This window comes from Gobio gobio (assembly GCF_949357685.1).
Source record: "Gobio gobio genome assembly, chromosome: 13".
In the NCBI taxonomy this organism is placed as follows: domain Eukaryota; kingdom Metazoa; phylum Chordata; class Actinopteri; order Cypriniformes; family Gobionidae; genus Gobio; species Gobio gobio.
In genome coordinates, this window is record NC_137106.1 from 28,031,711 (window position 1) to 28,059,079 (window position 27,369).

Below are 27,369 nucleotides of genomic sequence, written 5' to 3' on the forward strand. Positions count from 1 at the left end.
TGTTATCAAACAGCTAATAATGTGTTGCTAATGTTACACAAACTATGTTCTCATTCGCCATCTCAGAGTCAGACAGCTGCCATCGAAAAATCAGTATCCTTAGAAACGTTTCGAAGATCATAGAACGTCAGTGGAGAAAGGCACATAGTTCATCATAACATCATGTATATAATTCACCTGCTATATTACTAAATTTACACAATTTTTCAAATCAACAGAAAAATATACCAGCATGGATTCTCTTGAGACTCGCTGCTTCACAGCATAGTAATGATGATATGCTAAAACCTACCCGCACGTTGACATGATAGTCGGTAGTTTGTGACGTCAGATACTCCAGCGATTTTTCAAACGTTTTTGAGACTGTTTTTGGTCCACTGCATTTTTAAGGAGAAAATAGCAATGGTGTTGACTGATGAATTAAACATTCAACTTATTAAAAACACCACATAGACCTATAAACAACTAGCCTGACGTCGTCATACTCAATTCTAGTCAGAATATGAGTCTGATACTGCTCCATTGGGCTGTGATTATGGGGGGTGTTTCAACCGAACCAGGAAATACCTCAATTGGATAGACCTACAACCACTCAGAGCAACGGAGCGACGCATAGTTGTCAACAGAACTCAACTGCACGCACGCTGGAAGAAGTTGAAGAAGATGAGTGTAAACGATCTTTGCCGGTGTTGTAAAAAAGAATTTAAGGATACACGGAGTACTTGCCAACACGATCATCATTTTTGAGAGAAATAGTAAAGGTGAATGCATATACGAACAAGTTTGTATTTGTTCAAGTTAGAACGAATTCAACCCAAGCGCTCTTTGGTGACGTGAATGCTTCCGTTATTGTTTATCATCTGTCCATCGTCGTATAAAGCCCGCCCTGACAATTTCATTGGTCCGAACAGCTTCAGTTCGGGCTTAGTTGCTCCACAACGGATCAAGTCCAGACTGAATTTCCTGAACTCAAATGTTGTGGGCGGGGCTACATTCGGCTGGCATCCAGGCTAATAAACAACATTAAAAACTCGATTTTCAACACTGGGCTTTAAAGCTGTGTTTATTTCATATCTCTCTTAATCTTAAATTATTACTGACTTTTTACTTGTCTTTTTTTTATGAAAATACAATTTTCCATTGAAGAAAATGTTAGATTTTTCTTTGTATATGCTGTCAATTATTGTTCTTGGAAAGAAAATCGGCCAAGAAAATTGCAATCGGTGCATCTCTAATTCTATTCTCTTCTTTTTAATTATTGTATGTTCTGTTCTAAACTAATATCCATTTACTTCTGTTTCTTTGCTCTACTCTTCTCAGAAACATTACTTGTAGAATCATACACTCATGTTTTCGCTTGTGCTTTCATGGTAAATAGGCTGGGATCCATCATGCCCCCATCCATCCAACCAACCTTCAATCCATTTATTTCCTCCTCCATCCTGAGCAAAGTACACACAATTGTACTCCACATGGGCAGTCACTCCATTCAGTTCATGCTGAAGTCAATCTTAAGACTATCTCTCTCCCGTATACCTACATCTTGGTTGTGACTGCCTGCCCACCTCACTGGTCCCGCTCATTACAGAAGTATTCAATTTGCCATCAGTCCCTGCTCAGCACATTGTTTAGTCGGGTTTCGGTTCTGCCGCTCAGGCTCAGTCTGGTCTGAAAAGTGAAGTGGCATCTACGCTGAACGCTCAGCAGGTAAATGGATCTCTAAAAGCCCAGGTGTGAGGCAAATTAGCGGGAACGATTACCGGCTCATTGCCGTCTCTTTGATGGATGAATCAACTTTCTTCTGCTGTATGTCGGTGATGAGTGCTGATCACCACACACAGAGAGAGAAATGAGAGAACAGTAGCTGTGACAGGAATAAAGACACAGATAAAAGAGATAAAGACCAGGAGAAAATAGTCTTTAGATTGAAAAAGGACACTGTTGTCCTGCGTTTAAGAAGCAGGCTAGCTGTCGTGTGACGTTTTTCTTTGTCCAAGAAAAGAAGACGTTTCACAGTGCAAAGGAAAACAGACTTTCATTTTTGTATATGACAAAATAGACTTGAGAGGTGGTTCTTGGTTATGTTGCATGGTCAACAAGATTTTGTTCCTGCAATTTCTTGAAAATCACTTTCTAGTGTAGTTCTAGAGTATTCTCTTGAGGTATACATTTTTTCCCCCTGAAGTATGTGAAGCATCACAGATGTTTCTGAAAGCTGTGGTGGAGGAAGGCCACTGAGCATTTCATTTGTGCGGAGGAAATAGACCTGCAGCTGGGCCGTTTTGTGCCTCAGCATTATGTGTTAGATAAAAGCTCGATTTAACCAATCAATGGTTTCCTGACATCCTTAAATGCACAGCCCAGCTTTTGCTGTGTTTGCCGGTGGCCACTGTGCATGAAAACTGGTGCAGATGCCCTTTGTCCTGGCTGGTCTGTGCACAACCCCACACGAGCCCCTCGCGTCTGTGGAATGAACAGCAAGGTTTTGGCCTTCACAGGTTTGCTCAACTTCTATCAGGATACATGTCTGACTGAGGATGCAGTTGTTTTTGTCACTAGTTGCTCTTTCAGCACATAATGACCCATCTGTCTTTATTGTAAGACAGGAAACATGCTGCATTCATTGGTCTCTTAAGTTCTAGTTTTCTTGCATTAAAATGGTTGATTTTCCCCGAAGTTATTTTTTTATACTACCGTTCGAGGACAGTACGATTTTTTAAAAATGTCACTGCAATTATTTGATCAAAAAATAATCATTTTGAAAAAGACAAAAACAATATTTTATTACAATTCAAAATAACTGTTTAATTTTTTAATATATTTTACAATTTAATTAATTTGTGTAATGGCACAGTGTCACATGATCCTTCACAAATCACTCTAACATGCTGATTTGGGGCTCAAGAAACACTTCTAATTATTATCAATGTTGGAAACAGTTGTTGCTTTAAAATTTTAGTGGAAACCGTGATACTTTTTCCAGGATTCTTTGATGAATAGAAAGTTCAAAAGAACAGCAATTATTTAGAAATCTTTTGTAACATGAATTAACTTTTTTTTTTTTTAAATGTAATGCACACTTGCTGAATAAAAGTTTTAATTTATTGAAAAGAAAAACATTTGAATAGTAATGTATGCAATACATAAAGTCAGCTGGTCATCACAAAACATGTGATATATGTGAAACATTCCTATTTAGAAATTCACAATATATTGGTACCATATCGTTTATCACCTAATATAAAAAAAAAAAATCAATTTTTATTGGTATTGGACTATATTGGTTATTTCATTATTAATGCTAATCTCTCCTTTGTTTTTACATTTGCTATAATCTTTGTTCATCTTTAAAAACACCAATCATTTAATAATGCTGTTAAATGTAATCGTTAGCATATCTCAAACTCAATATCCATTTTCATACTGTAGATTATAATGTGATGCCTAAATTGTATCAGTTAGCATTTAAAACGGTTTATTTTTTTGTGTTATTTTTAGTTAATATTTAATACAATTGTTATACTCGACACTCATCCACTATCTGCCAGAATATGAAAATAATAATCGCCTTATCAGTATTGGCAAGAATTGTAATATTGGTGCATTCCTAGGTTTATTTTGCCACAGTGATCAGATGACTCTACGTTATCCCACTTATACAGTAAATAAATAACTAGACATTAAATATTGATATTGCCTTGTTGATTGCTGTATTTATGTGAACTAATCTTATTGAACATCTATTAAATAAGCGTGGAAGAATTTGACTTGATTTGCATCTCAGTCTCCATGGTGGAAAATAAATCTCACCTCTTCCTGAAAATGTGAAGGATACGTTGGGAAAATTACAGCATTGGCTCATCCCAAATTTACATTTAAATGAGTCCAAAAATTTTGGTAGGTGTGATTGGAGGATGGCGAGCAGAATTGTCTCAAAAAGTCTACATTTCAGCTGTATGATTTTTTGTGTATGATGGCTGTAATTTTGTCTGCCAAGAGACCTGAGGCTGGCAGACACCTCATCTACCCCCCCACCCCCACCCCCCAAAAGGGAAGAAGAAAATCATAATCAATTTCTTAAACTCTGGGACATTTTGAATTAAAAAGCAGTAATGGATGAGGGTTCGCGGGTGGTGGCAGTCAAATCAAAGTGCAATCCAAACACATGACATTTTGTTTTGATGTGTGATCAGAGGAGATGAGGGGCCTGGCCACCTCGGGACGCACGTCTGATTTCTGCCACTGTGTAATTTCGCCGCTGCGCTCTCATCAATGCCGGATGATTATCACAGAGCGAGCGCGCATGTGTTTCTGCGTGTTTATCCCTGTATTATGTGTTGTTGATTGCGTTTTTAAAAGATGCATTCAGCAGGAAGGACGCCATCAGGAAATGGATTCACGTGCTGTGTGTCCTCACTTGGATGTCATTAATAAAGGCTCGTTAAAGAGGGGGCATTTTATCCCTGCCTCCCACTCTTTTTCTCTTTTACCGGAATGTCATCCGGGACTAATTTACATAACTCCACCCCCATTGGCTCTCTGAGTTTCCATTAAGTGGCCTTCCTAATTGAAGTGTGAATGACCAGTCTTAAATTACTTTAATTAGATGTTCAAAAAGGTAAAAATGTCTCGGATGCAGGTATGTACATGTTGCGAGGGTGGGGGTTCGTGGCCGTGCCTGATAGAATGCTGTAATTATTTATGAAAACAGGAGTGTCTGCTGCTGCTGCCCCTGCATACGTGTAATGAAATGTCTATTATTTTGCCCTTGATTATTGCTCTTTTTGAGTGTTCGTGCTGTGTGTGTTTGGCTGTGTGATTGAGGGGAATTGCATGGGCGCTCGCTGGGGTTCCAGTGGGCTGGTCTGTCTACATGCTGCTGATTTGATTTCTCATATCTTTTCACTCTGAGGCAAACGCAGAAAATCACCGGCTTGGGTTTTATATCATTTGTGGTGTTACAGGTGTCATTTTGATCTCTGATTATTCCTATAAATGTGACGACATTGCCCTCACTAGATTAACTTGTGCTGGTTTTGCACGTTTTTCTGCACTGTCAAAAGACCCTGTATTTTCGTTCTTTTTTGTCGCTTTGGATAAATGCATCTGCCAAATACAGTACATAAATGTATATCTTTCTCCCAGTTGAACAGACAGAACCGTTCTTTGAAGAGGAAGAGTATGCTCTATATATCCCGTCTTGGTGCCGATGTCGTCGCTGACATCAATCTTGACGATGAGGATGAAGATGATCCACAGGAGTCGTCAGGTGTCTGTAGCTCCTCCCACTGTCAGATTGTCATCACAGGTGGGTCAATGCACTGTCCCACAATGTATTGCTTAATAAAATATTTGTATCACATTTGTATCTACACATTAAAGGTGAAGTGTATAATTTCTACACCACTTGCAGCTTAAGAATAAGCAGCTCAACTGGGCCTAACAACATTGGCTCCTCATGTTAAGTCAAATAATGGATGAAAACTTGTGTGAAAGCTGAAAAGTACACACACACACACACACACACACACACACACACACACACACACACACACACACACACACACACACAAAACCACACATAATACAAAACATTATAAAAGTAGGCCATTCAACATGTGCTTTATTTCAAGTCTTAGAAGTGACAAACAGACTTAAAATTAAGTCATTTTTCACAAATAATTTTCCACTTTGCCTCAATTCATGATGTTTGGTTACAAGACACTTGAGAATTCAGGCTGTTTGTACTATAGGTTATGAATACATTTCTTGATTATTTGTGGTAGAGCTGAGGGATAAACTAGAGGTGATCCTGGCTGAGAAGAAACAGATAGTGATTGATCTGGAGACGACAAGAGAGCAGCTCTGCCAAACTAGACAGGAGGTATGTGAAAAAGGCGTTTAATCTTGGGTTTTACTGCATCAGTGAACCAATACTCATTTTTAAGGGTGATCTTCTGTACATAATTTTTTTTTAAAGTTCTAGCATATACACTCTAAAATCATTCACTTATTTAATGCATGTAAAAACCTCTCATCATGACAGAATGGAACTGTTTTGATTCATCTCCTTAATGTCTTTAGTGTTAACCCTTGCCATGTTTCACAGAGGCTTTCACTAACTATCAAATAGAAAAGAGTGGGTTGTCTTTGTGTCGTGTTGTTTAATGTTTCAGATGAACAACTTTAATACCCAAATAAGTGAAGCCATCACTCTCCCTTTCTTCCTAAGCTCCTGAAAGAGAAACATGATAATACTGTTTTAATAGCTGAAACATTCCAACAAAAGAAGCTCTTGGGAAAATACAACAGAGGTCAGTTGTGCTCCTGCTCTCTACTATATCCTCTTTCATGAACCTCTCTCTCTCTCTCTCTCTCTCTCTCTCTCTCTCTCTCTCTCTCTCTCTCTCTCTCTCTCTCTCTTTTTTTTTTTTTTACTGCTTTTCAATCCAGAATTGATCCTAACCTCTGTACTCATACTCAGGTACATCTTCCTTTCTTTACTCAAAGCCTTTACTGTGTTTCTTGTCTTGTTATCCGAGTGATTTCTGACACCTTCTGCTTGACTATAGACACATAACAGATCATGAAAATATCACAAAAAAAGGAATGCATAATTTGACATAAGTTTCTGTTTGGTTGTTTGTTTTTTTCTGTGTTTTGAGTAGTTGTATGTACCATATTCAAGACAAGTTGCTTTCAGTTAAAGGTGCACTGTGTAAAGTTTAGCGGCATCTAGTGGTGAGGTTGGGAACTGCAACTGTCCACCACTCACCCCTCCCTTTCAAAAGTGGCCGATACAGAAAAAAGATGTCGTTGTCTGAGACAGCAAAGAGTAGCTAGTGCTCTGTAGAGAGGTTTGTCTGTTTAGGGCTACGTAGAAACATGACGGTGCACATTTTTTTTATAATATAACCATTCCCAATTTTCTTGAAATTAATTTGTTGTTTACTTCCGTTCAAAAGTTTGGAGTCAATTTTTTGAAAGAAATAAATACTTTTATTCAGCAATGATGCATTAAATTGATCAAAGTGACAGTAACTTTCTATTCATCAAAGAATCTTGGAAAAAAAAAAAAAAAAAAAACATTAAACCGCAAAACGTTTATACTGTTGATGCTGAAAAATCAGCTTTGCCATCAGGATCCATCACATTTTAAAATAAATTAAAATGGAAAAAATTTACGTTAAATTATAATAATATTTCAGAATATTACTTTTTACTGTATTTTTGATCAAAGAAATGCAGCCTTAGTGAGCATAAAAGACTTTAAAAAATCTTACTGACCCCAAACTTTTTAATAGTAGTGTAAAAAATCAACTGTAAAAAGGACGGCAGAATTATGGGTCACCTACACTTACACTCTAAATGCCTTTCAAATTCTGCCATTTAGTGAATGCCCTGTTCTGGCTACATCCGAAGTTTAGTATGAATTTACATGGCACCATCGACATTTCAAAGATTGTGTGTTTGAATCGTGTTTGAATAGGCCCCAAACTCTAACTTCTAATCTGAATGCTTACCTGTGTATGCGTGTGTAGTTTCTCAGTATGCTCTAGATGAGTTTGAGGCCTTACAGGAGGATCTAAAGCTTGAGAGGGACCTGCGTTCTGAAGCAGAGAAGTTTGCACATGAGGTGAAAGCTCAATTTGATTTGATTTCATAATTAATTTAATGAAAGACATTCTAGGAACTCTGAATATTTATGTATTTCTGGAATGTTAATTAAGTGGTGTGTGTGAATGTGTTCTTTATGTGCTCTCTTTGGGTGTGTATGAAGATGCTAGTAGAACAGAAGAAGCTGAAAAGACAAAGCCAGATGTTGATCCAGACTGTGTCTCCAGCAGAAGCTCTGCAGAAAGCTCTGGCAGAGATCAACACACTGACACACACTCTAGAGACACAGAGATTGGAGCATCAACAGCAGGTAACACACACACACACACACACACACACACACTGACCCAGATGTGACCCAGAGAGAGCCTGGTCACCATTTAATTTGATGATGTAATCTTCATATGTTGACAGAGTTCTCATTTTGTAAGTGAACTATTCTATACAGTTCAAAGGTCACGTTCCATTTTAACAACCCATGTTTTTTTGTCTTTGTTGTGCTGTGTGTATTTCTGCGGAATCTAGGTAAAAGCTCTTGAACAACAGATACATGGCAGTGAATTAAAGAAGCAGCTGACAGCATTACAGAGACAGACAGAATTACTGGAGGAGGAGAGGAAAGAGTGGCAACATAAACACACTAAAGCTGAAACTGAAGCCAAAGACCTCAGATTCACAGGTACCAGTGCAGTGAAAAATTCAGAGTTTTAAGGTCCCATGGCATGGATTTTTTTTTTTATTTCATAATGTATTCTGAGGTGTACTTATATTGTTAGTATGATTTTTACTTCATAAAATGTCATAATTTAGAAATAAAAGCAATTTTTTCTATACTGATGTTTGCCCTGTGGCTGAATGCCCTGTTTCAAGGGGCGTGTCTGCTGTGAGACTTCAGTATAAACGGCCACTGTTGTGATTGGCTGACATCTTTGCATTTGAAATGAGCGGAGGGGGCGTGGTTTAACGTGGTCTATGAGGCACGAGCCTGCCAGAGAGACGGATGGACCTGAGTTCACTTCTCATCAGTTCTCAGCACGTCTCAGTTCAGTGAACTGTTGTAGTTACAGCATATACTTCAGGTTATTCGTTTATTTCTAGTCGGAGGGACTGTCACTCATGTCAGAAAGTTAGTAACTTTAGTAAATGATGGATCAGCGCTGACTCGAGATGCGAACCGTTTAGAATGATTCAGTCCGATTTGGTGAACTGGTTCGACCGGTTCACTAAAAAGAACTGGTTCACTAAAAAAAAACAGTTCACTAAAAAGAACAGGTTCACTAAAAAGAACCGGTTCAAAAGAACGATTATGACGTCATAACAGGAGAATTCAAGATCAGCTCGTCTGAGCTGTCATTTTCTCAAAGGCAGAGAAAGACAGACAGAACTTGGTTTACACCGATCAAAATTTCTAGCCACTTGGGGACAATATTCAGGCTAGGGGAACTCTAGAACTAATGCTGCCTTAACATGTTATCGGAAATCGTAAATATTGTAAATATTCGTAATTTCCACTTCTGAAGTCATGATTATGAGCTCATTGCATTGAAGTGAGTGACTTCAAAGGGCATTCATGTGCAAATTTTAATTAGGAAACTCATGTTTACAAAAATTCCGAAAACACGTGAAGGCCCAATTCAAGCTGTTCTGAATTCTTGATCTACAATTAGAATTGCATTGGGCACAGGAAGTTGAATTGTAATTTAAAGTGGAATTTACTGAATTGCAGGAATTACTGGATATTGTTTGATACCTCAGTTAAAATTCTTGAATTGAAGTTGGAATTTAAAAAGAATTCAAAATGATGTACAACCCTGACAGGTATACATATATTTTCATGATTCTTTGATTAATAGTAAGTTCAAAAGAACTGTAATATAATAAATATCTTGACTGTTACTTTTTATTCAATGTAATGAATGCTACACCTGCTTAAATTCAGACAGCATTCAAAACCTACCATGTGTGTTTTGCAGTGGAAGAACTTAAAAAGAAGCTCCAGCAGATCTCCAATCCACCAGCAGCTGCTCCAGCACCCCCTCCACCTCCCCCACCCCCACCTCCTCCACCTCCACCCTCTGCCCCCTCAAGCAACCCACTCAGGTTAGTGTCTATTTGTGCCGAAAAACATCAAAATGAGTGTATGGGTCATTGACAAATACAGGGAGTGCAGAATTATTAGGCACGTTGATTTTCTGATCATATTTTTTTTCCAGGCACATTTGACCAATTCCAAACCACAGTAATCCTAATACCTACTATTGATTTAGTATTTAATAATGTATAAGTGATATATAATTGTTCATGAAGGCTGGAAATGAAAATCACCTTATATTCAGGTGTGCAGAATTATTAGGCATGTTTTCTTTTACAGATAAATTGATAAATCGTTTTGGGAGTTCATTTTTAGTCCATCTCTGCAAAACGGACTTCAGGATGGACTAAAATGAACTCCCAAAACGTACTGCCAGATTCTGGAAGATGAATTCTTCAAACAGTGGTACTAGAGGATGTGGTGCTGGTCCTTCAAGAGTCACTCTCAACCTATCTGTCCATAAAGCCTATAAAAAAACCTTCTTCATGTATTTTACAACACTTCAGCTTGTGATTCTTATCTAGTGGGGGTCATTTTTTAGAATTCTTTACCTAACTGAAGTCTCTGAGATCCTGACACCTTGCACTTCTGGAGACTCCAGGTAGGTTGCAGCTTTGGAAAATGGTGGCGCTGGAGACTAAAGGGTTCCTGATGGTTTCACCCTTAATTCTTCACCTTAATTCTTAATTCTTTTGCAGTTAACAGGTGTCTTTTCTTCACCACCTGTTTTTGTCAGATCCTGCTGACCCAACGAGCATTTCACTGTCCAATGGTCATGCCTTAACTGCAATGTCTAGTATTGCATTAGTATTGCATCCTTCTCATGGGCATTTAATACTTTTTGACTTTTCAGTCTGAGTTAAATCTCTTTTTTGGCTCAATTTATCTGTAAAAGAAAACATGCCTAATAATTCTGCACACCTGAATATAAGATGATTTTCATTTCCAGCCTTCATGAACAATTATATATCACTTATACATTATTAAATACTAAATCAATAGTAGTTATTAGGATTACTGTGGTTTGGAATTGGTCAAATGTGCCTGGAAAAAGAATATGATCAGAAAATCAACGTGCCTAATAATTCTGCACTCCCTGTAAAGCTTGAAAACTGATGGACAATGTGTTTAAACAAGTTTCAGTTGTTAAATAACATTTCGAAGTGTTTAAATTCATTTATTGACTGTTTTTTATTTCAGGCGGTACAACCAAGTAGTTGTATGTATATACTGTAGCTGTACCACCTGACATGGAAGGGGTACCAACCTACCTATACTTGAGATTAGCATATTTGACAGAGCCTTTTCACTCTGCCTCAAGGATCAGTTAGATCCTCTAGATGATGCATCATCATGTTTACTGTTATTACCTTTCATCAATTCATAATAAAAGAGCCATGTTTGCAGTTGTGCCACCCTGACATTTGAGAATATACAAATTGCTGGACAAAGGTTTAGATTACATTAGATTTACATTAGATGTATCTTCTTTCAACAGATTTACTACTATTTACAGAATTACTGATATTTATAAAATCTGTTTGTGGCTCAATGACATGACATGTTTTTTTTTTTGTGTCCGAATTCATTATTTTCCTAAAAAGAATTTTAATAAATACATGTCATATATCAAATTGATCTACAATATTTCCTTAATAAGAAACCCTTTTCATTTTTTTGAAATTCTTTTTGAGTTGTGGTGTTTGAAAGACCAAAAATGTCAGGTGGTGCGACCGTCCGAACCTACAAGCAGAAAACAAAACTGCAATAAAAATGTTGTTTTCTCAGTAAAATTATTAATCAAATAGTTTGGCATGATTATATGTTAAATTCCTTATAAATGAGGTAAAATAGTGTATCGGTCCGATTTCAAAACTATTCTATTACTTAAAAAACTTTTGTCCAAAAAAAATTTACTTCTCCAAATGTCAGGGGTCAACCGACATAAAAATGCCATTTAATGCAATGTTACTTTAAGAAAACCATGTGACGACGGCATATGACATCACTCAGAAGACCCCAGAGGGGTCCGCACCCGCCCCGTACCCACAGTACTTAATACCGCATCCGACCCATTTTACGACAACAGCACTAAATAAAATCCACACCCGACCCGACCCGCTTAAAATAGATCCGACACCCGACCCGCAATAAAATCATTTTAGCATATCACATTATAGACACACTTACAAAAATGTTTATTGCCAGCATACAGAAGTTATTACACAACCATTAACACAAGGACAACTTCAGCTGGGACATTCTAAAACGCTTAACGTGGCTTAATGTACTAAGACACTGTTATTAAGAGACCAAACTCAGTAAACATGATACTAATAACGTATACTATGTACAAAAAATCAGATGAGCCCAGAATATGAACGCAACGCGTTTAATTACACGTTAAGCGTTTTCCTCCAATGGTCAAACATTTGTATAGGTATGCAAGTTCATGCCTGTTAGATTTGAATTGAGTTTGAAATGTCAGGTGGTGCGACCAGCAAATTTACATTTAAAAGTATCAATTCCCACTGCAATTGCAAAATGAAGTAAGAAATTTAACTGTAAACCGTTATATAATGTATACAAATAATTTTTACAGTTAAAAAAAAAAAAACTCCTTATGGAAAATTGGGTGTTTGAACGCATAGAAAAGTGTCAGTGTATATGAATTGGACTAAAAGGGCAATACATAAATAAATTGAAAGGGAATTTACTAGAGCTGCACGATATGAGGAAAAGCTGCGATGTGCGATAACATTGTTTAATATTGCGATGACGATATGACTTGCGATAAATATTCAAATGTGAATGTTAGCTATAGCCTACTGTTCCCATGTCTTTAATAGGTCGTGTTCAGTGTTGGGCAGTAACGGAATACATGTACCGGCATTACGTATTCAGAATACATATTATGAGTAGCCTAACTGTATTCCGTTACAGTTACAATTTAAATAGTTGATATTTAGAATAGCCTACAGTTACATTGTTGAAATCAATGGATGACATTAACCATAGCCTACTTCTCTGTTTCATGAGTTTATTTACTCTCTAAATAAATTAAGGCAACTCAATGCATTTCTCAGAACGCCCCAATATGAAAACGAAAAAATGCACAGTTTGCGTGATCAGTCGGAAGAGGAGCAGCGGGAGCTAGAGGTTGAGATGGAGCCAGAACAGAACAACAGAGCCAGGGCAAGAAATCGTTTCTATCTTGGAAATTCAAACAGCATTTCATATTAAAGAAAGAGAAGGGAGAACGAAATATAACACGGCAGTGCAACTGTGCAGTGCCGCGGTGGTTGGGGTGGCGGCTATACAAGCACGCACGCCTATATATATATTTTTATATAGCCTATATTATATATATAAATTCGTTATATATTCGTTAAATATATTATTCGTTTATATATTTTATTTTCAAAATGTAGGCTATTTAATTGAGATTGATATGGGGCGCCGTTTGTAAAGCGGCTCACGCTGAAAATAACAGCAACATTTTGACACATTTAGCTTCAAACAATGTTTAAAAAACTGGTATGAATTTTTGGCGGTCACTTTTTTAGCACATTTACAACAATATTTATCAACTTAGAGATATTTTAAATAGTTAAATCTAAATGTTAAATGTTAAATCTAAATGTTAATTGTTAAATCTAAATGTTAAATCTAAATCTAAATGTTATATCTAAATGTTAAATCTAAATGTTAAATCTAAATCTAAATGTTAAATCTAAATGTTAAATCTAAATGCTAAATCTAAATCTAAATGTTAAATCTAAATCTAAATGTTATATCTAAATGTTATATCTAAATGTTAAATCTAAATGTTAAATCTAAATCTAAATGTTAAATCTAAATGTTAAATCTAAATGCTAAATCTAAATCTAAATGTTAAATCTAAATCTAAATGTTAAATCTAAACGTTAAATCTAAATGTTAAATCTAAATCTAAATGCTAAATCTAAATGTTAAATCTAAACGTTAAATCTAAATGTTACATCTAAATCTAAATGTAAAATCTAAATGTTAAATCTAAATGTTAAATCTAAATCTAAATGCTAAATCTAAATCTAAATTCTAAATCTAAATGTTAAATCTAAATCTAAATGTTAAATCTAAATCTAAATGCTAAATCTAAATGTTAAATCTAAACGTTAAATCTAAATGTTACATCTAAATCTAAATGTAAAATCTAAATGTTAAATCTAAATGTTAAAACCGGTTATCTGCATTCTGAATTTGCATATTAGTTAAATATTTAGTTTCACCCGAAACATTTAGATTCAACATTTATATTTAGATTTAACATTTAGATTTAGATTTAGATTTAACATTTAGATTTAACATTTAAATTTAACATTTAGATTTTACATTTAGATTTAGATGTAACATTTAGATTTAACGTTTAGATTTAACATTTAGATTTAGCATTTAGATTTAGATTCAACATTTAGATTTAGATTTAGATTTAACATTTAGATTTAGATTTAACATTTAGATTTAGATTTAGCATTTAGATTTAGATTTAACATTTAGATTTAGATTTAACATTTAGATTTAACTATTTCAAATATCTCTAAGTTGATAAATATTGTTGTAAATGTGCTAAAAAAGTGACCGCCAAAAATTCATACCAGTTTTTTAAACATTGTTTGAAGCTAAATGTGTCAAAATGTTGCTGTTATTTTCAGCGTGAGTCGCTTTACAAACGGCGCATATATATATATATATATATATATATATATATATATATATATATATATAGGCTACCTCAATTAAATAGCCTACATTTTGAAAAAAAAAAAAGGCTCAAACATGCGTTTTTATTTTAGTAGGCCTACTTCCGTCAGTGAAACAACAAACTACAGTCTGTAAAACATTTAAATAAATATCTGTAAATAATTAAAATATAAATAGTATGGGCCCTATTTTAACGATCTGAAACGCAAGTGTCAACGCGCGAAGCGCAAGTAACTTTGTGGGCGGGTCTCGGCGCTGTTGCTATTTTCCTTGCGGGATAAATGGCTCTTGCGCCCGGCGCAAATCTAAAATGGGTTGGTCTGAAGTAGCTTCATTATTCATAGGTGTGGTTTGGGCGTAACGTGAATAAACCAATCCGAGCGTCATCCAACATTCCCTTTAAAAGCAGGTGCGCAAGTTCCATTATGGATTGCTATTATTATGGCGTATTTACCAGGCGCACGCCAGGAGCGGTTCACAGCCGAGGAGACTGATGTTCTTGTAAGAGCAGTGAAAGACAGAGAAGTGAAGTTGTAATGTTGTACATTATGGTAAAGGTGATTTCACAGTCTTTTTTTTTTTTTCAGTCTTTCAGTTTTTTCAGTTTTTCAGTCGATTTTTTTTCCTGGTTCTTGACGGACAAACCAATTTGTCAGATGTCCTTATATACATATATGTTTTGCCACTATTGGGCAAACAGGTCTTATCCTTAATTATTACAATTAGCCTGAATCATTTGTAAGCTAGATTTATGCCTATTTTTTCACATCTTCGTGGCACACCACAATGATTTCCGTCATCTCGTGTTAATATTTTTTTAGTGTAACAATTTATGATTTGCAAAAATAACTGTTGCATCTGTGTAGATTACATGAGCACAGTGTATGCGCGTTTTGCACGCTATACATTATGGTCAAGCATGCGCCCTTAAAATAGCATAATGAACAACGCGCCACTGACTTTAGACTAGGGGCCCTATCTTGCACCCAGCGCAATTGACTTTGTACACCGACGCATGTGTCATTCCTATTTTGCACCCGCGCAAAGCGCGCTTTTCCCTCCACAGAAGCACGTCGCTAAACTAGTGAATGAACTTGCGCTACCTGGGCGGTTCAGCGCAAAAAAGGAGGCGTGTTCCGGCGCAAACAATCCCTGGTGCTATTTTGCTGTTCCATTAAACAATTGCGCCACTGACCAGAAAAAACCTAGTCTAAAGTCAGTGGCGCGTTGCGCGTTGTTCATTATGCTATTTTAAGGGCGCATGCTTGACCATAATGTATAGCGTGCACAACGCACATACACTTTGCTCATGTAATCTACACAGATGCAACAGTTATTTTTGCAAATCATAAATTGTTACACTAAAAAATATTAACACATGAGATGACGGAAATCATTGTGGTGTGCCACGAAGATGTGAAAAAATAGGCATAAATCTAGCTTACAAATTATTCAGGCTAATTGTAGTCTAATAATTAAGGAGACCTGTTTGCCCAATAGTGGCAACTTCTGGCAAGACATTTATGTATATAAGGACATCTAACAAATTTGTTTGTCCGTCAAGAACCAGGGAAAAAAATCGGTGAGGGTGGACGCAGCGATGTCCTCTGCTGGCGTCAGGTCCTGAGTAGAGGCAGATCCACCTCCCGTTACACGGCGTGCCCGATTGATGCTGCCAAGCTTGGACTTTCCCTGTCTTCTGATGTCATTGTAGCGCTTGCGGCACTGGTGCGACGTCCTGGGGATGCCAGCTGATGAAACAATTGTGGCTATTTCCTCCCACGCCTGTTTAACCGACGCTATTTTGGGTGGGTTTCTCCCATCCCCATACAACACAACTTCTCTGTCTTTCACTGCTGTTACAAGAACATCAGTCTCCTCGGCTGTGAACCGCTCCTGGCGTGCGCCTGGTAAATACGCCATAATAATAGCAATCCATAATGGAACTTGCGCACCTGCTTTTACAGGGAATGTTGGATGACGCTCTGATTGGTTTATTCACGTTACGCCCAAACCACACCTATGAATAATGAAGCTACTTCAGACCAACCCATTTTAGATTTGCGCCGGGCGCAAGAGCCATTTATCCCGCCGGGAAAATAGCAACAGCGCCGAGACCCGCCCACAAAGTTACTTGCGCTTCGCGCTTTGACACTTGCGTTTCAGATCGTTAAAATAGGGCCCTAGGTTTTTTCTGGTCAGTGGCGCAATTGTTTAATGGAACAGCAAAATAGCACCAGGGATTGTTTGCGCCGGAACACGCCTCCTTTTTTGCGCTGAACCGCCCAGGTAGCGCAAGTTCATTCACTAGTTTAGCGACGTGCTTCTGTGGAGGGAAAAGCGCGCTTTGCGCGGGTGCAAAATAGGAATGACACATGCGTCGGTGTACAAAGTCAATTGCGCTGGGTGCAAGATAGGGCCCTATAAGTTAAATATTAGTTAAAGAAAAAATTTGTTTATATTTCCTCACAGACGTGCGTCATCTGTCTCTTTGCGCTGAAAGGGAAGACACGAGCAGGAAAGAAGCATCGTTTTCTGATATCTTAATGTTTTCTCCTATGTTGGTACAGAAACCTTTGTTTGCAATTACAGAGATCTCCGGCGTGTGAAATACGCTATAGGCTACACATAAATTTGACCAAGTCTAATAGCAAGCACAAACTGTGTTAAATAAAGTAAAGTTTGGAGTAAAATGTATCTGTCCTACTCCGTTTTCTACTTTACCACAGTAAATGATGCAAATATAGCCTAGGCTTCTCCTAAATTAATCAAACGGAAGACACGTTTAATCCCCTGTGAGAGACGTAAATGAGGATTTGGGGAAACAAATAGAGATTCCATGTCCAGTAGAATAAAATGGAGTAAGCCTAAACCTATTGTTAAATTCGAGGAAAATCGTGTGACCAGATAGCAAAATGCAAGCAAACTTAAATTTGTCTCACCACACAAAGCTTCCTCTCTCGTTCAGCCTGAATCCATATGTTTTCCCTTATTCATCGTGTCAGGCTGTCGGTTGCGATGTGTTCATCGCGCGAGTTCATATCGCGATGACGATGAAAATTCGATGTATCGTTCAGCCCTAGAATTTACCATGTGAAATGCATTTTAGACACTCCAATGATTCATATATATTCATATATCTACAAGTTCTCAATATAGTGCTAAGAACATTAAATGTATATTATTTTAAATGAATATGGTCGCACCACCTGACGTTTTCTGGGTGGTAAAATCAGAAAACTTGATTAATAATTAATTAATGTTGCCTTAAAAGCTGTAAAACCAATGTGAATCAACACCATACATTTCTTTGGACATAAAAATGCATTTTAAAACAGTTTGCTTAAAATTATTATTTTTTTATCTTGAAAACCTTATTTGTCATTGACCCTTATATGAAAGGTTTCAAACCTAAAATGATGCCATAGTATTTAGTTTTTAATAAAAAAAACAACAACAACTAAATATTGAGACACCATTTAAATAGTTTTCTTTGTCTGTTCATTTGTTCAGACAGTTGCACCACCTGACATTTTGGGGGTTTAAGATAACAAAACATAAAATAATATGCATTATTTAAATGTACTAAAAATGTAAATTCAAGCTAAATGGGTTTTAAAGAATAAATTGATTTATGTTATGAAGTTTGCTCATTGGGACGTTTCAATTACATTTTTCTTGTTGAAACTGTTTGGCCAGGACATATCGAAGGGTTTGTTTTCTTTTTTTTTATTGTTTAATAGTCAGTTGCTATTTTTTCTAATTCTTTCTTTTGTCTCTGTCTCTTTCAGCTCATTACTGTCTATACTTCGTAAGAAAAAAAATGTGAGCACTGAAATTGCATTAGTGGAGAAAGACTCTGAGAAAGCCCCAGGTAAAGAGCAAAGATCTGACACATTTCCGTTTCCATTCTATAAATTTACTGAGGTTAAAAGTTCTGCTGTTTGAAGGATGCGCGCAATAATTATTAAATGCAAAGAATACATAGATTGATCAGTTAAAAGCAGCGTAATCAGCAATGGCTGATGGTTCAAGGTTCTTTCATTGTTTTATCAAGCTGCGTGAAAGATGTCAGATGTTTATTTTTACCTTTTTGATCAGTGTTTAGTGTCAATTTAAAAATGCAGTGTATTCAATCAGACGGAATGTAATTAATGTATACTATTCCGCATAAAGTAAAAATCCATTCCTCATCAGTGGGTTCAAGTTTGTCCTGAGACATTTCTTTCAGCCTTACACAAAAAAAAAGATTGAAGAGAATAAGAAAGAAGACGTGCAGCTTTTCGCTGAAGGACAAACACTTTTGAACAGAGTTTGTATAAGTCATCATTACCAATTTATGCTAACAAAAATCTAACAATTCTTCAGTTATTGGCATGATGTTAAGGTTTAGATAATTTGACTGGTGAACTTTAGCCTTTCCTTTATCACTATTGCTTTATTTACTTTTTCACTGGGTTTGAATATTTACAAGGAATGGTGATTCAAATTGACAAAAATTATTTCACATATAAGTGCAGGGCAGGCCAAAGCTTTACTTTCTCGTAATTGCGGTTTTCTTTCAGGTGTTCAACAACATTTTAATGATCTCATATGAATAGAAGTTTTTTTTTATTGGACTATACTGAGCTCTGAAATGCACTGGCAATTTAGTGTCTTTGGAAAAGAGAATGTTTTTTTTTTAAAGATTTTTATCATGTCAGAAAAACATCAGACTGGTAAGCAGATAATATTCACATTTTTTGTTCCAGTTAATGACAGAATGATTAAAAATGTTTCCGAGGCCACTAAACAAAGACAAACCCCATTGATCAACTTTCTTTTGATTTGTTTTTTAATATTTGTACATGCCAGCTCAAAAAGAAACCCTCGCAATTCTGTTTAGTTGTGTCAGTATGTCTGACCTTATTCTGTGTCTAAATTGACTGCTGATGAAAAGCAGCAGACATGTGTTTATCTACATAAATGCTGTTTATCATAAGTGCATCTGCATATTCTATAACTGAAGTAACATTCAGGCAATGAGTGTGTGTTGATCTGTGTTTTAATTTGACAGAGAAGGACGTCAGACAAGAAGCTGTGAATGAGATGATGCAGCGAATCAAAAACGGAGTTCAACTCCGAAGTGTTTCCCAGACAACCAACAGAGCCAGACTTGGACCGGTACATTTTTCATAAAAACTCATACAAAACACTCACAGCCTGAATACAACTTGCCATACAAACTCTCTTCTTTAACAGCTCTTAACTTTCTGTACTGTACAGTTAAATTAAATTAAGTTACTTATATGATGGCCAATCAATTGATCAAATTACTCACAATTAATTACTCCCACTTACAAAGCATGTAGAATTTTTATCATAGGTACTCTTCAACTGTGAGTGACGGAATCCACAAAAAGAATCAAAAATCCACAAAATCACATTGTATGATTTTTAAATAATTAATTAGCATTTTATTGCATGACATAAGTATTTGATCACCTACCAACCAGTAAGAATTCCGGCTCTCACAGACCTGTTAGTTTTTCTTCAAGAAGCCCTCCTGTCCTCCACTCATTACCTGTATTAACTGCACCTGTTTGAAATCGTTACCTGTATAAAAGACACCTGTCCACACACTCAATCAAACAGACTCCAACCTCTCCACAATGGCCAAGACCAGAGAGCTGTGTAAGCACGTCAGGGATAAAATTTTAGACCTGCACAAGGTTGGGATGGGATACAGGGGCCGGTTGCATAAACTGCTTAGACTAGTCTTAAAAGTTAGTCGTCTATTTTTTTCTTCAAGACTGTTCTTAACTTTTTAAAGTCAGTTATATAAAAAGTTAGATTGGTCTAATTTGAATCAGAAAAGTTAGACTGATTAGCTACCTCTTGACTAATTGCTAGTGTGTCAAATTAGTTCTTAAGACATAGTTTAAACATAATGGCTAAGTTTATGCAACTGGCCCCTGGACAATAGGCAAGCAGCTTGGTGAGAAGGCAACAACTGTTGGCACAATTATTAGAAAATAGAAGAAGTTGACGGCAGGACCTGGTCAATGACCTGAAGAGAGCTGGGACCACAGTCTCAAAGAAAACCATCAGTGACACACTAAGCCGTCATGGATTAAAATCCTGCAGCGCACGCAAGGTCCCCCTGCTCAAGCCAGCGCATTTCCAGGCCCGTCTGAAGTTTGCCAATGACCATCTGGATGATCCAGAAGAGGAATGGGAGAAGGTCATGTGGTCTGATGAGACAAAAATCTTCACTCGCCGTGTTTGGAGGAAGAAGAAGGATGAGTACAACCCCAAGAACTCCATCCCAACCGTGAAGCATGGAGGTGGAAACATCATTCTTTGGGGATGCTTTTCTGCAAAGGTGACAGGACGACTGCACCGTATTGAGGGGAGAATGGATGGGGCCATGTATCGTGAGATCTTGGCCAACAACCTCCTTCCCTCAGTAAGAGCATTGAAGATGACAACGACCCGAAACACACAGCCAGGGCCACTAAGGAGTGGCTCCGTAAGAAGCTTCTCAAGGTCCTGGAGTGGCCTAGCCAGTCTCCAGACCTGAACCCAATAGAAAATCTTTGGAGGGAGCTGAAAGTCCGTATTGCCCAGCGACAGCCCAGACCTGAAGGATCTGGAGAAGGTCTGTATGGAGGAGTGGGCCAAAATCCCTGCTGCAGTGTGTGCGAACCTGGTCAAGAACTACAGGAAACGTATGATCTCTGTAATTGCAAACAAAGGTTTCTGTACCAAATATTAAGTTATGCTTTTCTGATGTATCAAATACTTATGTCATGCAATAAAATGCAAATTAATTACTTAAAAATCATACAATGTGATTTTGTGGATTTAGATTCTGTCACTCACAGTTGAAGAGTACCTATGATAAAAATGACAGACCTCTACATGCTTTCTAAGTGGACAAACCTGCAAAATCGGCAATGTATCAAATACTTGTGTTATATATATATATATATATATATATATATATATATATTTTGATCAAAAGTGAATGCTGTTCTTTTTTTAATATGCGTACATGTCAGCTCAAAAAAAAACCTCGCTATTCTGTTGCGAGATCATGTGACACTGAATACTCGTTACTGGAGTAACGGTCCTGAAAATTCAGCTTTGCAACATAGGAATAAATTATAATAATATTTCACAATATTACTGCATTTACTGTATTTTTGCTCAAATTATGCATCCTTGGCGATATAGGAGTGTTTTTATTTCAAAATATATATTTTTTTCAATAATGCACTTTCATAGTCTTTCATTTCATGACATGTTGCTTAATTATTTCTCTGATGGGTTTCCCTGCAGAAAGAACGGACACCGTCAAATTCTGCCATACAGGAACTTCAGGGAATCCTGGTCAGGATTGCTTTATTTATATTTATTTATAATTTTATATTATATTATATTATATTATCACCACTTAAAAATGTATATATATTTTTATATGAAAGTGCATGTTTTTTTAATACAAATACAAAAATGTAACAAATGTATTGCAATAGAATTGAAAACTAGCCGTTAGCATGATAATGGAATCTTTCTGTTTAGACCTCCGTCAAGCGTACTGGCCCCTCCTCTTCGCCTGAGACACGCCCTCCATCACCATCACCGAAGTCCGAGCTGGAGAAAGCCCTGCACAGACGGAGGGAAGCATTGAAGACTGCTAAGAATAACAGTCAGTCAAACACACACACATTTCACTACATTATCTCTGTCCCTTGAGCCAGATCATCCGTTTAACTTTTCAACCCTTCCCCACCAGCGAATCCCAGTAGTGTTCTGGATCTGACCAAGATTGAGCAAACCCACCCAGAACCAGGCCAGGACACAAGGGAACAGAACACACAGCAACACACACCAACCACAATATACACTAACCTTCTCAAGCCCTCATAGGAGCTCATAGGTTGTGAGTATCTGCTCTTTTATGCAGAGCCATACAATAAAACACCAACAAAATATGTCTTCCTGCACGTGCGCAATTCATCCAAACTACCCAAACACATGTGACTAAAAAAATCAAAAATGTAATACTTGCAGATTTTCAGCTGTAATGCGACTTGACCGCGGCAAGCAGATGTGAGTTTTTTTCTTTTTGGCTGGGTCAAACCATTTAATCCCAATTTATTCGCAAATATTTCATTTTTGTTTGGTTTGGTTTAAAGAATGTCTATTTAATGTCTTAAATTTCCATCTTCCAAATCCATAAAATAATATATTTTATATACTGTATGATTCAGAATATTAACATACACTATAATTAAAAAAAAAAGGGGTCAGTAAGTGTTTTATTTTTTATTATTGTTATTTGTTATTTTATTAGTTTTTTTATTTGAAAGAAATGAATACTTGATCAATAATTGATCAAAAGCTAATATTAAGCAGAGCAATTGTTTATTATGATAATAATAATAATAATAATAATAATACATGTTTCAGAAGGATCATGTGACCATGACGACTGGAGTAATAATGCTGAAAATTCAGCTTTGCCAACACAGGAATAAATTACATTTTAAAATATATTCAAATAAAAAATAGTTATTTTAAATTGTAATAATATTTTAGATTATTCCTGTTTTTTGATCAAATAAATGCAGCCTTGGTGAGCATAAGAGACTTAGAAAAGCATTGAAACTTTTAAACAGTAGTATACATGTCACTTGTACAAGGGGTTGCTTGATTCGCCAGAGATCTCAGATATTATTATAGTAATCTCAACAATGATATTTTGCAAATTTGAGCAGTTTGAATCTGTGATTCCAGGATTACTCAAATATTCGTCACAAACCTAAATATCTAAACTGCATCCACAATCTTTTTTTAAGCGTTATACTATTACTTCATGTCAACAATTTGCGTCTTTTTTTTTTTAAATTTTTTTATCTCTTCAGTAATTTCAGAAGAGACTAAGTTGAAACTTAATCTATCCTCCTGAGCTATGAAAGAAACATATTAGTGAAGTTGTATTAGCTTGAGAACATGTACAAATCTTTTAGTGGTATAATGTTTGATTATTTTCTTCGCTTTGATGGACTTGAAATGTCTGCAAGGTTTTAATAGCAGTGAAACGAAATCCCCTCGGTCTCACAGTCTTATACTTTGGCTGGACCGTCCTCTCTGAACAAAGTTATTGACACATGCTTTGTCTGTGTGAGAAGCGTTTCTAGAGGGGCGTTGGTGACTAGCCTTGAACATGTGCCAACCTAGTGTGTTTTCAAATGGCTTTGGCTAGACTAGTATTAACCTTGTAATGTCCCGCTCTGTAATTACAAGCCACTGGTGTGAACTTATCCCCCTTTTAAAAATCTTTTTACTGTTTCACGAACCTGGATATTTTTTTTCTCATTCAGCACTGGTCTTTCTCTCACAGAAATTGATGTTTTCACCAACAATAGAGAAGAGAAACAATTTTGGGTCATCAATCACACATGACAATTTTTTTAAATAACAGACAATAAATTGATGCTATTTATACATCTATTGACTGAGCTGTAATGAAATGTCTTATTCTTTTTCAAATTGTTTACATGCCAACATGACAGTAAAGCGCTATTGAATAGAATATATAAAGCAGTTAAGTTTAAACGAGTGGCTGAAGCTTTCTGAAAGCATGCATAGCCACGGGCCTGAGGAGGTTTCAGAAGAGACATTGTAAGAGGCAGATGATCTTTGTGACACTCTAAATGCTTCGTTAAAGGAGGTCAGACTTTCGTAAGGTGTTGTTATACAGAAAAGTACTTTGGTTTATATAGAAATTAACATATGCCTGCTTCCAGCAACCTAGACCCTATTTTTGAAAAATTTTTTGAAAGGTTCATGATATTTCTTTTTGGTGTGAAGGTCAAAATGTTCATGTAGTCAAGTTATAATTTCTAAGTGGTTGCACATTTCTTTAGGTTTTTTTTTCTTTTCTTTCTTTGTTCCCATCAAGTAGGGCTAAAGTGCAGTTTGAAAAAATGTCTTTATTAATGAACGCTACTAGAAAAAAAATCTGATAATGCCTGTTTAAAGCCCTTCAAAACATTAGATTCAAACACTGTTCAAATGTTTGGGGTCGGTTTGTATTTTTTATGTTTTTGAAACAAGTCTTTAAAAGGGGCATTACGCACACAGTTTCTGCCAATCTCATGTTAATCTTGAGTACCTATAGAGTAGTATTACATCCTTCATATGGCCGAAGAGTTTTTAGTTTTATCATATTTATGAAAGACTGATACGCTGTACCGATTCTTTCTGAAAACAGCTGAACTCGTGAAGGCGTGCAGTGGGTGGAGCTTAAGAATCTCGAGCACACACGCACTCCCTGGATAACTTTCACTATACCTTCATGTTGTTTACATTATATGCACTTACATGTGAGTAAGTATCAAGAATCATACACTGTATCATTGATTGCCAACAAAACACAGACATATGATGCATTTTCACTCACCGCCTGTGGTTTTGACTCGTGACCGGGAGCAAACAAACACGCTTGCAGAATTCCGTTGCTACTCCGGAAAAACAAACTGCATCCAATGTTTCCTTACCGCTGGGTTATTTGGGAAGCTGAACAAGTTTATCTTTCCCTCACAACCAAAAACACACTTCTTTAGTGACATTTAGTGTGATTTTGTAGCCTGGCTCCGCCCTCCTACGTACTTCCGCTCGATTTTCATTTTCCTTCAGTACTCCGTCTGGGACTGCGGTATATTCTTAGGTTTTCTCCGAACAAATGCTTACCGGTCCAATCAGCGAACAGAGAGAGTGGCTGAGAACGATGACGTTGACGTTGTGCGCTAGTTTGAGTTGTAGTTCAGTAATGGCGGCGGAGAAAGATGCGAGCGAAGCCATTCATTCCGTTGTGGCTCCGCTGCCGAACATCCAGAAGTTAAAGCCGGAGCAAGAACAATCTTTGCTGAGTTTTGTTGGTGGCCATGATGTTGTGGCCCTCCTCCCCACAGGGTTCAGGAAAAGTTTGATTTTCCAGCTCGCTCCGTTAGTTGTGAAGGAGTTGGCTGAAGCCCTATTCGGATGGTAATTGTTTCTCGTGGGGTCGGAAGGTATTGTCATCATTTACAGTGGTGATTTTATTGCGTTCCGCCTCCCACCGCCCGTGTAAAAATCCCCGGCCGAATTACCTACTGTTTTAGACAAACACCAAGGTCGTGTGGTAATTTAATTGCTGTCTGAATCCACATCTCTGAGTTTTCAAGAATATATCACTTCAAAATTCACTGTTTATATCGTTTTTTTACCACTGCAGAGCACCGTACGGTTGCGCTTCGCTGTAATTTGGATGCATTTCTAGACTTGATTTCTTTAAATGCTGGCAAGTATTTACAAGAGCAATATATTTCATCACGCTCAAAAAATAAAAAGAAGAAAAGCACGTAAACATTTGAATTGGGACGTTATTTACAGAAGCATTTATTCTTATCATACCAAGCATATGACATTTTATTTACAGCATACAATCGTGTCATGGGCCACGTGAGCAGCGCATTCCCGATCCCAAAACTCCCCACTCCACTGTGAATAAATCATAATCGAATGAACAAGTTTTAGGTTTTATCACTGAGGTGGCGTGCACAATCTGCACAGTTATTTTTACGGACTTCCATGTGAGAAACAGAGGCGAACGGCGCATGACATACGTCGCGACCAAACGTTAGCGATTGGTTATGGCAGATCCAGAGTGGCTCTGGGCAGATCCAATAGTTTTAAACTTCAACAGAGTACCCGCCTTCAAGGAAGTTAACGCTTGTCAATGGAGAGTGGCCAGACTCTCTGTACAAATGAAATGTATGAGAGTCTTGAAAGACCAGGCTAGTGATTTTGTGGTCTAAAAACAAAATGACAGCGCTGCCGACGGCTCCTGTAACCCGGACAAAGCTCATTGATGACGCTGTAGTTCTGGTTTATGTTGACACGCTCATCTGGGAGAAGTGCCCATACAAGGAATTCCACCCTTTATGACTTCATAAAGGGCCATGCTAAAAAAAAAACCGTTACGAAACTTGTTCGAATCCTGAAGGAGTGTATTTGGCACAGAAATACTGTCATGCATCATAACATTTTGGCCATGTTTAGCATGAGAATCCAACTCTTTAACCATGTAAATAAGTCAGAATGCATGAAATAGCATTAGATCCTCCCTTTAATGCACACCGAAGCTGCATTTATTTGAGCAGAAATACAGTGAAAACTATAATTTTGTAATCCTTCAGAAGTCATTCTAAAAGCTGATTTGGTGCTGATCATAGTTCAAAACAACTGTTTGTGGACAACGATTTTTTTTTCCAGGATTCTTTCAAAAGAACAGCAATTATTTGCAATTTAAAATCTTTTGCAACATTATGTCTTGACTGTCTTATTTTGATCAATTGAATGCAGCCTTGCTGAATAAAAGTAATTTCTTTAATAAATAAAAAAAAAGGGTCTGTCAGACCTTGATGCGATATAAAGGTCTACAAGGCTGGAAAATCATTCAGGATGGTCTTAAAGCATCTGCTGTTGACCTGAGGTCAGCAATTTAGTGTTTGCTTTGTTCATTCATTGGCATTGTGGATAAACATCATCTACGTTTCACATTGTCCACTGTGAATTTGATCCTTGAAATTTTGCATCTTTCCCCATCCAGTCCGCAGAGAAGCGTTTTATTCTGTCCTAAACGCACACTAGATCAGATTTATACAATGGTGTGACGTTTGTCATGCCTCGTTACACAACAGGATTTCATTTCCTCCGGTGAGCTGCAGCTGCTGTGATGTTGTTGTGCAGTGAAACAGGAGATGTGTGTGTCTGTGCTAAGGCTCAGTGACGCCTTTCCACTGCTTTCACACACTTAGGCACAATTTCCAGCGCGGCTTAGACCTCTTCATGGGGTTAAATCTTCCCGGACACTAGATGAAACT

At 37.0% G+C, this 27,369-nt stretch overlaps 1 protein-coding gene across 2 annotated transcripts in view; it reads left to right on the plus strand.

Annotated features, from left to right (window-relative positions):
• shtn1 (shootin 1) overlaps positions 1–27,369 on the plus strand; it is a 41,644-nt gene that overhangs the window by 11,945 nt on the left and 2,330 nt on the right. The window contains exons 6-17 of one of the 2 annotated variants that reach the window (XM_079833357.1): positions 5,146–5,308; positions 5,787–5,884; positions 6,233–6,314; positions 7,542–7,636; positions 7,781–7,927; positions 8,143–8,296; positions 9,591–9,717; positions 18,244–18,326; positions 19,509–19,615; positions 21,776–21,826; positions 22,019–22,145; positions 22,233–22,751. In XM_079833357.1, coding sequence (XP_079689483.1) covers positions 5,146–5,308; positions 5,787–5,884; positions 6,233–6,314; positions 7,542–7,636; positions 7,781–7,927; positions 8,143–8,296; positions 9,591–9,717; positions 18,244–18,326; positions 19,509–19,615; positions 21,776–21,826; positions 22,019–22,145; positions 22,233–22,366 — 1,368 coding nt within the window. In that variant the 3' untranslated portion in view covers positions 22,367–22,751. Of the gene's footprint in view, positions 1–5,145; positions 5,309–5,786; positions 5,885–6,232; positions 6,315–7,541; positions 7,637–7,780; positions 7,928–8,142; positions 8,297–9,590; positions 9,718–18,243; positions 18,327–19,508; positions 19,616–21,775; positions 21,827–22,018; positions 22,146–22,232; positions 22,752–27,369 lie in introns of those variants that run through there. The other variant, XM_079833358.1, reaches the window with a different exon arrangement.